Here is a 12,797-nt window from a genome sequence, read left to right as displayed (position 1 = left end):
GACTCTCTCCAACTTGCGCACAACTTTCCTGAAAAGAAACTGCAAATTTTGCCACCTCACTGTTTACTCCTTTTTGCAGATCATTTATGACTATGTTGCATAGGACTGGGCCCAGTACAGACCCCTGGGGGACACCACCATTTACCTCTCTCCATTCTGAAAATGGACCATTTATTCCTACCCTTTGTTTCCTGTCTTTTAACTGGACTGCCTGGCATTGCTTTCAGGATCATCTCACAATCTTTAATTTAATTTAATGACAAGCCTTTCGTTATCTTAATCACTCTCCCTCTGTTAGGGGGTTTTTAAGGCCCGGCTTGACAAAGCCCTGGCTGGGATGATTTAGTTGGGAATTGGTCCTGCTTTGAGCAGGGGGTTGAACTAGATGACCTCCTGAGGTCCCTTCCAACCCTGATAGTCTATGATTCTCTGTTTATACACAAACTCCCGGCCCCAAGGGCAGAAGTTGGTAGCAGCACAGAACTCATCACATTCCACACTCAGGCTCTGGCTCTTCGGAGCTTAGCACCCCCTATTTTTTTGCCGTGGGTGCTTAAGCCCTGGAGCACCCACAGAGTCGGCGCCTATGGACACAGGGCACATTCTGCCACAAACACGTTGTTGTCTCATATGGAATTTGTGATCCACTCTAACCCCCAGGTCCATTTTAGCAGCACTGCCCCTAGCCAGTTATTCCCCAGTGTGTAGCTCTGCATTTGATTTTTCCTTCCCCTTTGAAATATTTTGCCTTGTCTTTACTGAATTTCATCTTGTTGGATTCAGAGCAGTTCTCCAATTTGTCAAGGTTGTTTTGAATTTTAACCCTGTCCTCCTAGTGCTTCCAACCCCTCCCGGCGTGGTGTCATTTACAAACTTTATAAATGTACTTTCCACTCCATTATCCAGGCCATTTATGAAAATATTGAGTAGTACCAGACCCAGGACCAGTGGGACCCCACTAGATACACCTTCCCAGTTTGACAGTGAACCATTCATAGAATCATAGAATATCAGGGTTGGAAAGGACCTCAGGAGGTATCTAGTCCAACCCCCTGCTCAAAGCAGGACCAATTCCCAACTAAATCATCCCAGCCAGGGCTTTATCAAGCCGGGCCTTAAAAACCTCCAAGGAAGGAGACTCCACCACCTCCCTAGGTAACGCATTCCAGTGCTTCACCACCCTCCTAGTGAAAAAGTGTTTCCTAATATCCAACCTAAACCTCCCCCACTGCAACTTGAGACCATTACTCCTTGTTCTGTCATCTGCCACCACTGAGAACAGCCAAGCTCCATCCTCTTTGGGACCCCCCTTCAGGTAGTTGAAGGCTGCTATCAAATCCCCCCTCATTCTTCTCTTCTGCAGACTAAACAATCCCAGTTCCCTCAGCCTCTCCTCATAAGTCATGTGCCCCAGCTCCTAATCATTTTTGTTGCCCTCCGCTGGACTCTTTCCAATTTTTCCACATCCTTCTTGTAGTGTGGGGCCCAAAACTGGACACAGTATTCTAGATAAGGCCTCACCAATGTCGAATAGAGGGGAACGATCACATCCCTCGATCTGCTGGCAATGCCCCTACTTATACAGACCAAAATGCCGTTGGCCTTCTTGGCAACGAGGGCACACTGTCGAGTCATAGCCAGCTTCTCGTCCACTGTAACCCCTAGGTCCTTTTCTACAGAACTGCTGCCTACCCACTTGGTCCCTAGTCTGTAACAGTGCATGGGATTCTTCCATCCTAAGTGCAGGACTCTGCACTTGTCCTTGTTGAACCTCATCAGGTTTCTTTTGGCCCAATCCTCTAATTTGTCTAGGTCCCTCTGTATGCTATTCCTACCCTCCAGCGTATCTACCACTCCTTCCAGTTTAGTGTCATCTGCAAACTTGCTGAGGGTGCAGTCCACACCATCCTCCAGATCATGAATGAAGATATTGAACAAAATCAGCCCCAGGACCGACCCTTGGGGCACTCCGCTTGATAACTCCTCTTTGAGTATGCTCTTTCAACCTGTTCTGCACCCACCATGTAATAATTTCATGGAGACCACATTTCCCTAGTTTGCATATGAGAATGGCAGGTGGGACTGTATCAAAGCCTTACTAAGTCCAAGATATATCAAGTGTACTGCTTCCCCCAGCTGTAGTAGGAACAGAGCCTAAGATATGAGCCTTTGTATCAGAGGCCTGGTATGAGGCCTGAGCTGAAGTAGTGGCCAAGCTTTGCTGATATAAAGCAAAGTTAGCAAAAGTCAGGCTGTGAGCAAACATCAGGCTCTGCCCCATTGCAAGTTCACAGAATCTGGCAAGAACAGGGCTGATATTGCAGAAACGCACATTCCTGAGAAGTGCTAGGCACAGAGCACTCACGCAAACACGTTCCAGAAGAGTGGTACCAGAACATCCCAGTATCAAGGATGGTACAAAAACATTCCCCAAGGAGAACAGGAACACACTGAAGATAAGGTCAGGATGACAGGGTGATGGATAGAGATTGTGACAGGTTGGATCACAGAAACCCCCTTGGGAGCTGCCATCCGATGTGCCAAGACTACCCCTGCTCCTGTTTTCCCTGCCAGCTCAGGACTCCAGCACCCTGTCTTGCTGAGACAGACACTCCCGTCTGCTCCAACACAGACCCAGGGTCTGAATCACTTGCCCCAAAGCTGCAAGTTTACCTGAAAACAGCTCACAGTAGTGTGCTTGTCTTTAGCACTCAGATGCCCAACTCCCAATGGGGTCTAAACCCAGATAAATCCGTTTTACCCTGCATAAAGCTTATGCAGGGCAAACTCATAAATTGTTCACCCTCTAGAACACTGATAGAGAGATATGCACAGTTGTTTGCTCCCCCAGGTATTAATACATACTCTGAGTGAATTACTAAATAAAAAGTGATTTTATTAAATACAGACAGTAGGATTTAAGTGGTTCCAAGTAGTAACAGACAGAACAAAGTAAGTCACCAAGTAAAATAAAATAAAATGCGCAAATTATACCTAATCAAACTGAATACAGATAATTTCCTCACCAGTTCCAGAATGCTCCCTTTTACAGGCTAATCTCCTTTTAGCCTGGGTCCAGCAATCACTCACACCCCTTTGTGTGTTTCACTGTCCTTTGTTACTGTCCTTTGTTTCAGTTCCCTTCAAGTATCCTGGGGGGTGGTGGAGAGGCTCCTTCTTTAGCCAGCTGAAGACCAAATGGAGGGGTCTCCCATGGGTTTAAATAGACTCTCTCTTGTGGGTGGAGACCCCCCTCCTCCCTCCTATGCAAAGTCCAGCTCCAAGATGGAGTTCTGGAGTCACCTGGGCAAGTCACATGCCCCTGCATGACTCAGTCTTTACAGGCCGAAGCCATTGTCCACATGGTATCTTGCATGTCTCCAGGAAGACTTCTCATGTGGATTGGAGCATTCCAAGATGCATTGTTCTCCAAGTGTTTCCTGATCAGGTACTTAACCTGGCGAATTCCTTCCTAAAGAAGCTGACCAAATGCCTCCCAAAGCTTACTTAGAAACCAAGCCAGCATACAGCCCATATTCTTAACCTCGAGTAGAAAATGATATATATGTACAAATAGGATGAACAGATATAGTAGACCATAACCTTTACGGAGATATGTTACATGGCACAGGCAGCACAAAACATATTCCAGGTATGTCATACATACATTTATAAGCACCCCCTCCCCATAAAGCCTTATGGGGTACACTGTCACAGAGATGTTTTAATTGAACCAACATGTACAAGGAGCTGGGTGATAACTACCCACATCAGGGAGCAGTAATTATGTCAGAGGGGTACTACGTAACTTGTTTGTATCGGGGTATGAAGCGGTATCTCTGCGACAGTGTCTTGGTCCAGCCGAGAGGGGAACAGAAAGTCCCGCCATTCACTGAGCTGGTCCATTGTCACGGGGATACATGTATTAAGTGTACCTGTAGAGTCCTCCAGGTGCTATTACCATGCTTTGTCGACAATAAACCTGGCCGGGTGCCTTTGCCCCTTAACGGGTCTTGTGGTCATTGGGCGGTTTGCTCTAGGTCTGCTGTGCCACCTGTCTGCGCAGAGCTGGGGCAACACACAGAGGGAACACACACACAACGAAACATCTAACAACACCATCCGCTAGGCTAGTGACCCTGTTAAGGAAGGAATTTAGGTTGGTTTGGCATGATTTGTTCTTGACAAATCCATGCTGACTGTTCCTTACAACCCCATCATTCTCTAGGTGCTTTAATGGTTTAATAATTTGTTCTAGTGTCTTTCCGGGGGCAAAGTCAGGCTGACCAGTCTATAATTCTCAGAGTCCTCTTTGCTCCCCCTTTTAAAGACAGGCCCTGTCTGCCCTTCTCCAGACCTCTGGGACCTCGCCCGTCCTCCCGGAGTTCTGTGAGATAATTGCTAACGGTTCTGAGACTGCTTCAGCCAGTTCCTTAGCTACCCCAGGGTGAATCATGCTGAGGTCCTAGGGGCTGTTGCCAAGAAGAAGCCCCCCCTGCTCCCCCCACGGGTAGCTGCACTTGGCTGCTGGCTGACGTGGTCCCTGTGTGTAGCTGGGGTAGAGCCTGGGATCCTTGGGGTGAAGCTCTACAGAATTACAGAGACCAGGTGGGCGAGGTCCTATATTTTACTGGGCCAATAAGAGGATTGCCTCACGCACCTCGTCTCTCTAATCTCCTGGGACCAACTCAGCTACAGCAACACTGCAAACAGAACGAGAGAAATATTAACTCCGTTATTTGTCTAACTCCCTTCCTGCCTCCCAACCCTCCGCCCCCGGCCCCCAGGGTGAGGTTAGATCAGGAGCTGGAGCCACATTCAAAGTTAACGCACAGCCAGGCCATGAAGTGTTTCCTCTGCCCAGCAGGGAAGTTGTGTGTAAGGGCTGAAGACGACACAGTGGGAGCCTGCCAGCCTCCCCCCACACTGAGTTCCCAGCCCAGCGCCCGGCGTTGAGTCCTGGGGTGGGTGGGTGTTAAACGCACTAGTCATGATAATAACGGCCCATGGGTGTGAAATCTGTCAGAGACCAGACAGCCCAGTCCAGGCCCTGCGGAGGTGACAGCCGGCAGCCTGTGGTGTGGTAACAACACACGTGGCTCCCCAAGGTGCCCGAGAGGCCCCTGTTCAAAGCATGTCTCAGCCCCTCACCCCCGTCTCACTCCTGTGTACAGAAAAGTGTAAAGCTCCAGACACCGGGGACGCCAGGGTCCGGTTCGCCCTCGAGCAGCAGTTTTACAGCGCAGGGGACGCGGTGACATGGAGCTGCCCTGCGGGGCACCGGCCCTCGCAGCCTGACATCCGATGCACTCGACAAGGGAGCCAGAGCGTCTGGAGTGCGACAGCCGCCTGCATTGGTGAGTGTGAGCCCCGGAGTCACCGCGATCACAGGGCTCCGGCGTCCCCCCCCCCAGCACCTCACAGCTCCCGAGTGACCGGCCTTCGCGCCCCCCGTCGCTCTCCCGGCCCAGCCCTGGCGTCCACGTTGGGGCATCTCAGCCTGTGTCCTAGTGAGGGGTGTCCCCTTGTCTCTGGCCCTGGCAGCCTGATACGAGCCTCCCTCTGCCAACACCCCTGCGGTGTAAACCCCGGGCCAGACCCAGCGAGGGGTGAGTGCTGGGTCCGGGGGGCTCAGTGGCGGAGGAGGGAGGCAGGGACAGCGTCCAGACCCAGCGAGGGGTGAGCGCAGGGTCCGGGGGGGTCACTGGCGGAGGAGGAAGGCAGGGAGAGCGGCCAGACCCAGCGAGGGATGAGCGCAGGGTCCGGGGGGGTCAGTGGGGGAGGAGGGAGGCAGGGAGATCGGCCAGACCCAGCGAGGGTGAGTGCAGGGTCCGGGGGGTGGGGGGAGGGTGTCACTGGTGGAGGAGGGTGTAACGGTGCAGGGAGCGGGGTGGATTTGACCTGGGAATGTTGCAGGGGGGTTGCAGTGGGGACGGGGGACTTCCCTTGAAGGAAGCTACCCGAGCTGTAACCTGAGCCAGGAGGGGGGTGGGAGAGGTGACACCTTCTGCCCGGGAGACTGAACAATGGAGAGGAGGAGCAGAGGGGATGGGGGAGAGAGCTGCTGGAGGGTTTTTAGTTTCAGTTTGGGCTGGGTGGTGCAACACAGGGAACCCCAGGCTGGGGTCTAAGCTCCCTGCCCCCCAGAAGGACTTGACTGAGGGATCCTGGCTGTACCTACAAGCCATTGGCCGCAGTTCCCCGTTCCCGGCCAATGGGAGCCGCTGGGGGCAGTGCCTGAAGCAAGAACCACACACAGATGCCAGTGCCCCGCCTCCCCCAGGTTCCGGCCGCACCCTGCCCCCAGTGCGCGCCAGGCCAGAGCCCGCCCCCCGAGGCCCTCCTGCAGCCGAATCCCCTGCCACACCCTGCACCCCGACCCCCAACTCCCTGCCCTGAACCCCCTGCCACACCCTGCACCCCTCCTGCACCCCAACACACTGCCACACCCCGCACCCTTCCTGCACCCCGACCAACTGCCCTGAGCCCCCTGCCACACCCTGCACCGCGACCCCCAACTCCCTGGCCTGAGCCCCCTGCTGCACCCTGCACCCCGACCTTCTGCCATGCAACATCCCTCCTGCACCCTGACCCCCTGTCCTGAATCCCCTGCCACACCCCTCCTGCATCCCAACCCCCTGCCCTGAGCCCCCTGTTGCACTCCACACCCCCTCCTGCACCCCATCCCCCTGTCATGAGCCCCCTGCCACACCCCTCCTGCACCCCATCCCCCTGCCCTGAGCCCCGCCACACTCCACACCCCCTCCTGCACCCCAACCCCATCCTGAGCCCCCTGCCACAGCCCTCCTGCACCCCAACCGCTTGCCCTGAGCCCCCTGCCGGACCCCTCCTGTGCCCCTCGGGGGCAGGGAGGGGGCAGAGTTGGGGTGGGGACTTTGGGGAAGGGGTTGGAATGGGGGCAGGGAAGGGGTATGAAGAGGTGGGGCAGGGGCGGTGCCTCATGGAAGGGGTGGAGTGGGGGCGGGGCTGAGGGCGGAGGGGGAGATGTCAGTAATGTGGCCCTCGGGCCAATGTACTAGTCCTCATGTGGCCCGCATGGTCATTTGAGTTTGAGACCCCTGGTCTAGAGGCTGTCTGCAGACTCAGGCAGACATCACCGCATCACTCATGCTCAGGGCACGTTTTCAAGTTCTTCTTTGCAACCCACAGGGCTAGAAGCAGTGTTTTTAATGAGCGTTGGGATTGTCGTCATCCCGTGACAGGGCCTTGGGCACACGCCTGAGGTACCTGGGCCTTAAACCAGCCCTGCCCCAGGGCATGTCTGGCCCCTCTGACAGAGACCCACGCCCTGGGAGCCCAGCAGCACCCCTTGTTTTCAACAGCCCCTCAATCCACTGTGAGTGGCCTCGTGGGTAATATTTAAAACCGGACCCTCCAGCAGGAGTGCTGGAACCACTCCCGCTCTGCCCCTTCCCCCAAGACCCTGCCCACATTCGCTCACTGCTGTTCCCCTGCCTGGGTGGGGAGGGACTCGCCAGCGGAGCCACTGCTGGGAGCTGCAGGCGCCCGATGCAGGTAGGAGGCAGCCCCGGCTGAGGAGGGGCTGGCGCGGGTGGTGACTCAGTACCTCCCTGCCGCTCCCACCCGCAGTCACTGGACTTTGGGTGTCCAGTCAGTGGATATGACTTTCCGGTTGAAAACCAGACACCTGGCCACCCTAGTGGTCTCTGAAGTGAGTGAAGCTTGGCTTGTGGGTGGAGCTTAGAGAATTTTTCACTTGACCAGAGCTCAAAGAGCCGGGAAGCGGTTCCCAGCTGCAGTCCCAACCCTCGGAGCTGAACCAGTTTGATCCCTGGACGGAATCTCTTGTGTGCGGCCAGCCAGGGCCGGGCCCAGCGCCTGGGGTCAGTTGCACTAACAGGTCCCATGCAGCCCAGAGGGGAGTCAGCAGGTCCCTAGCGGGACACCCGGGGCTTAGACCCGGAACCCCTCACTGTGCGGCTGGCGCCCCGAGGGATGTTACTGTTGTGTGGGCAGCAGGGGAGCCGTGTGGTTGGCATCCTCTGTGGCCTTCACGCCAGCACCCCCTCCCCTGCACTCTCAGACCTGGCCCAGCCAGGGCATGGTGGGGGCTGGCTGGAAGCCCGCGGCGTGCACCTAATTCACGGCAACTAGAGATGAAATAGAAATAAAATGCGTGAATTAAATGCGCCCTGATTATTAACAGAGAGGCACGGCCCAGGGAGACATCCAATGCTGGCACCTGTAGTCTCCATGGGCTGCGTCCCTGTCTCACTGCATGTCCCCTGGGGCAGGGAGCTCCAGATCCCAGCTCCCTCAAAGGGCTGTGTCCTGCTTGGCTGCCGAGCGATGGAGGTACCCACGGGAGCACGGGGGGTGTTTGCAAAGGGGTGAGTTTGCCTGGAAGAAAAGGGTTGGTGGATTTGGTCTCTCACCCCGCTGTGTGTGGGGAGCAGGGGCTGTTTGACTGGAAGCCTTTGCAGAGCTCTGTCCGTCCGGAAGGGGCAGGAAAGTAACCCTCGTGCTGGTGCTTATTCTCTAGTGATCCCCCGGATCATCCCAGGGGCCCTGGAGGTTTCACCCACCACCATCAAACTGCGCTGGACTTGTGAGCCCCCCGAATCCTGCCAGGGCAGCTGGAAGATACGGGCCCAATGCCGGCTGGATGGACCCCGGTCGGGCTCCTGCCAGAGACAAGGGCTCACCAGAGAGCAGCCGTTACAGGGACGGGATGGAACAGTAACGTGCAGCTCCCTGCACCCCTTCACCTCCTACAGTGTCACTATCTCTGGGGGCTTCCCAGCGACCGGACCACCCAGCACTGTCCTTTATACCCGGCGGGTCACCACGCGTGAAGCAGGTAGGGGGGGGAATCACCCCGTGGCTGTGAATCCTGGGCTCGGTGCTGAGCGTGGGGGCAGACGGGCCCCTGTCGCTCTGCAACTCAACCCACGTGTCCGAGCAAGTGACCAGGCTTAGCTGGTGATCGGGGCCCTACCTGGGGGCAGAAGAGGGGGCTCAGGAGAAAGGGGTGTGGGGCTCCCCAGAGCAAACAGAGTCCCCCAACCCCGTCTCCCTCCCCATCTCCCCAGACAGGCCTGTGGGGTGAGCCTGGAACCTGAGCCTCGGGGGTGGAGGTGGATCCCACGGGGAGTTCGGGGCTCTGAAGGCCCAGGTGTGGGACGGTTGGGAGAGGACTCACTAGCTGTCCTAGCCCAGCTGGTCGGCTGCCCACCTTCCCAGCAATCCGTCCACCCAGTCCAGTCCCGGTACAAGACTCATAGACTCATAGACTCTAAGGTCAGAAGGGACCATTATGATCATCTAGTCTGACCTCCCGCATGATGCAGGCCACAAAACCTGACCCACCCACTCCTGGAATAATTCTCTCCCTTGACTCAGCTGTTGAAGTCCCCAAATCATGATTTAAAGACTTCAAGTCGCAGAGAATCCTCCAGCAAGCGACCTCTGCCCCATGCTACGGAGGAAGGCGAAAAACCTCCAGGGCCTCTGACAATCTACCCTGAAGGAAAATTCCTTCCCTCACAGTGGTGTCTGAGCCCCTCGTGCAGCCGGAGCAGGGACAGGAGCTCTGTGTCTCTGCTGCCGGGGGCTGCCGGGGAGGAGCTGTAGGACGCTCCCAGCTCCTCGTGCCCAGCCAGGCAGCACCGCCCAGGAGAGGTGGCAGGGCCTACCCCTCGCCCTCCTGCTGCAGGGACCGCCCAGAGCGCTGACCCCTGTGCCGGGAGCCCCCTCCCAGTTCTTTGCACATGGGGACTTGTCCCCGGGCCCGGTCAGTGACCTGCGATTCCTTCGCTTTCAGCCCCAGACAAACCCGAGATCGAGCCGCTGGATCTGAGCACCAAAACCCTTGGGTGGAAGCCGCTGCCGCCCTGCAAAGGGGCGATCGTCGGGTACCAGGTACCGGGGCAAGCGACTCGCTGGGCAGCCTCTGGAGGGCGTCTCAGCCCAGGGCACGGTCTGAGTGGGCAGGGACAGCGAGAGAGGGAGGGAGCATCAGGGGGCATCATCCAGGTGTCATTATCCATCTCTGCTGCCCCTCCCGGAGTGCCGAGCCCTGCCCCAGAGCGAGGGGCACCTCACCCCGACTCTCCAGCTCCTCCCTGGCCCTCCCTGAGCTTTCCCCCTTTATGGCCAGTTGGGAGTTTAAAACTACCCAATCCCTCCTGTCTGCAGCATGGCATACGTCTTGCTCCGTGCCCCTGTGCTGCGGGCTCCGACCCGGCTCCTGCCTGGCGCAGCATGCGGCTCCTGTCACGGAGTGTGGGGGGACACAAGGCCCTGCACCCCCGGCTTCCTGCGATTCACCATGACTCTCAGCCAGCCAGTAAAGCAGAAGGTTTATTTGGATGACAGGAATACAGTCCAAGACAGGTCTTGCAGGCACAGACAACAGGACCCCCCTCAGTTAGGTCCATCTTGGGGTCCCAGGGCACCACAGCCCCCTTGGGAGGTCAGAGCCCCATCTGCCTCCCAGCCATTCCACCAGCCAGCTCCTGCAACCCTCTCCCCAGTGTCTCCTCCCACAACCTTTGTTCAGTTTCCTGGGCAAAGGTGTCACCTGGCCTCTAACCCCTTCCTGGGTTCTCATGTTACACGCTCAGGTATTCTCCGTCGTTCAGTCTCCCATCCCCCAATGCAGACCATCCTAGCCACACTCCCCTCCCTGCCTTCCCAGCCAACACTCCCCACTCAGCATTCAAAGACCACATTAAGAACAGTCCCAGTTCGTCACATCTCCATGCCCCTGTGCTGCGGGCTCTGACCCCATGTGACAGGTTGGGTCACAGAAACCCCTTTGGGAACTGCCGTCCGATGTGCCTAGATTACCTCTGAGCCTTGCCAGCTCGGGACTTCAGTCCCTTGCCTGGTTTGAGCCACACACGCTTGCTTGCTGCAAACACAGCCCCAGGTCTGAACCACGTCCCCCACAAGCTGCAGGCTTAACTGAAAACAGCTTAAGAAGTGTTCCTGTCTCCAGCACCCAGATGCCCAACTCCCAGTGGGGTCCAAACCCCAAATAAACCCGTTTTACCCTGTATAAAACACATACGGGTAAACTCATAAATTGTTCGCCCTCTATAACACTGATAGAGAGATATGCACAGTTGTTTGCCCTCCCCCACCCCATATTAATACATACTCTGGGTTAACTGATAAGTAAAAAGTGATTTTATTAAATATAAAAAGTAGGATTTAAGTGGTTCCAAGTAATAACAGACAGAAAGAAACACAGAAGTCTAAGGCTAATACAATAAGAAAACTGAATACAGGTAAATCTCACCCTCAGAGATGTTCTAATAAGCTTCTATCACAGACTGGACGCCTTCCTAGTCTGGCCCAATCCTTTCCCCAGTACAGCCCTTGTTCCAGCTCAGGTGGTAGCTAGGGGATTTCTTATAACTGCAGCCCCCTTTGTTCTGTTCCACCCCCTTATATATCTTTTGCATAAGGTGGGAATCCTTTGTCCCACTCTGGGTTCCCACCCCCTCCTTCTGAATGGAAAAGCACCAGGTTAAAGATGGATTCCAGTTCAGGTGACATGATCACATGTCACTGCAAGACTTCATTACCCACTTGCCAGCACATGCGTATACAGGAAGGCTTGCTAGTAAAACAGAGCCATCTACAGACAATTGTCGTGGTTGATGGAAGCCATCAAGATTCCAAACCACCATTAATGGCCCACACTTTGTGTAAGTACAATAGGCCCTCAGAGTTATATTTCATATTTCTAGTTTCAGATACAAGAGTGATACATTTATACAAATAGGATGACCACACTCAATAAGCTTTGTAATGATACCTTACAAGAGACCTTTTGCATGAAGCATATTTTAGTTACATTATATTCACACTCATTAGCATATTTTTATAAAACCATATAGACTGCACCGTCACACCCAGATCCTGCCCGGCGCAGCATGCGGCTCCGTGCCCCTGTGCTGCGGGCTCTCACCTGTTAGTCTGTGCTGCGATCCAAGGAGTTGCTTTTCACCTGTAATCCCTGTCTGGGTTAGGCCTCGGTTGCTGCCAAGGGGCCGTCTCTCCTAGGAGATCCTGGGGTAAATGGCTCGTAGCCCAGGGGCACTCGGGTGGGGTTCCCTGCCTGCCTCCCCGGGAGGCTGGTGGGGGCGAGGGAGCAGCAGCCTGCAGGTGACGCTCGGCTCTGGGTTTTCATCTCCGCTGACCGGCCGAGCTAGAGCCCCTGTGTAACAGCAGGCGGTGCTGGCCGGATGTTCTCTGGCAGGGCCCTCTGGCTCTGGGATCCCCTCCCACCTCCGGTCCACAACAGTCCCAGCTCCTTTCTTCCCCTGGGCTGGGTACAGCCAGGGCCGGGGTGTGGGCGTTCGGTACGTGCCGCTGGCTGGCCGGGCGAGCTCGGGACCTGGGTCGGGCACTGTATTCTGAACGGAAAGACAAGCACCCGTTCAGCAGCGCTCTGTTTGCACTCGGCCCCGTCAGCACCTGTGGGGCTGTGGTCGGCTCCTCGGGGGCTGGGCCTGGGGTGCTGGGGGGGCCCAGCTAAACACAGCGAAAGCGATAACAGCCCCGAGCCAGAGCCGGTGCGGGAGGGTTCCGGGCCAGCGGCTCCTGGGTAACATTGACCCTGGTCCAGCCCAGCACTTCCCCGGGGGACACTGACAAATGGGGGATCCCTGTGACGGGGAGCGGCCCTGGGCATTCACCCTACCTGAGCAGTGCCCATCCTGCTGCCCAAGTGGCCGTGCCGACTGCCGCAGAGGAAGGAGAAAGTCCCCGGTGCTGCTGGGCTGAGCAGCTCTGCTGTGCTG

At 56.0% G+C, this 12,797-nt stretch overlaps 1 protein-coding gene across 1 annotated transcript in view; it reads left to right on the top strand.

The window, feature by feature from the left end:
- The window catches only part of LOC117879379 (receptor-type tyrosine-protein phosphatase kappa-like), a gene marked incomplete in the record, with an annotated part of 69,330 nt that overhangs the window by 17,196 nt on the left and 39,337 nt on the right, over positions 1-12,797 (top strand). Inside the window, 3 exon segments of the mRNA XM_034774526.1 lie at positions 5,175-5,357; positions 8,525-8,842; positions 9,806-9,903. Of these exon segments, the coding sequence (XP_034630417.1) occupies positions 5,175-5,357; positions 8,525-8,842; positions 9,806-9,903 (599 nt within the window).

This window comes from Trachemys scripta, chromosome 6 (assembly GCF_013100865.1).
Source record: "Trachemys scripta elegans isolate TJP31775 chromosome 6, CAS_Tse_1.0, whole genome shotgun sequence".
Classification (NCBI taxonomy): Eukaryota; Metazoa; Chordata; order Testudines; family Emydidae; genus Trachemys; species Trachemys scripta.
The sequence above is the reverse complement of the archived record's forward strand: the minus strand, read 5'-3'. Positions and strand labels throughout refer to the sequence as shown.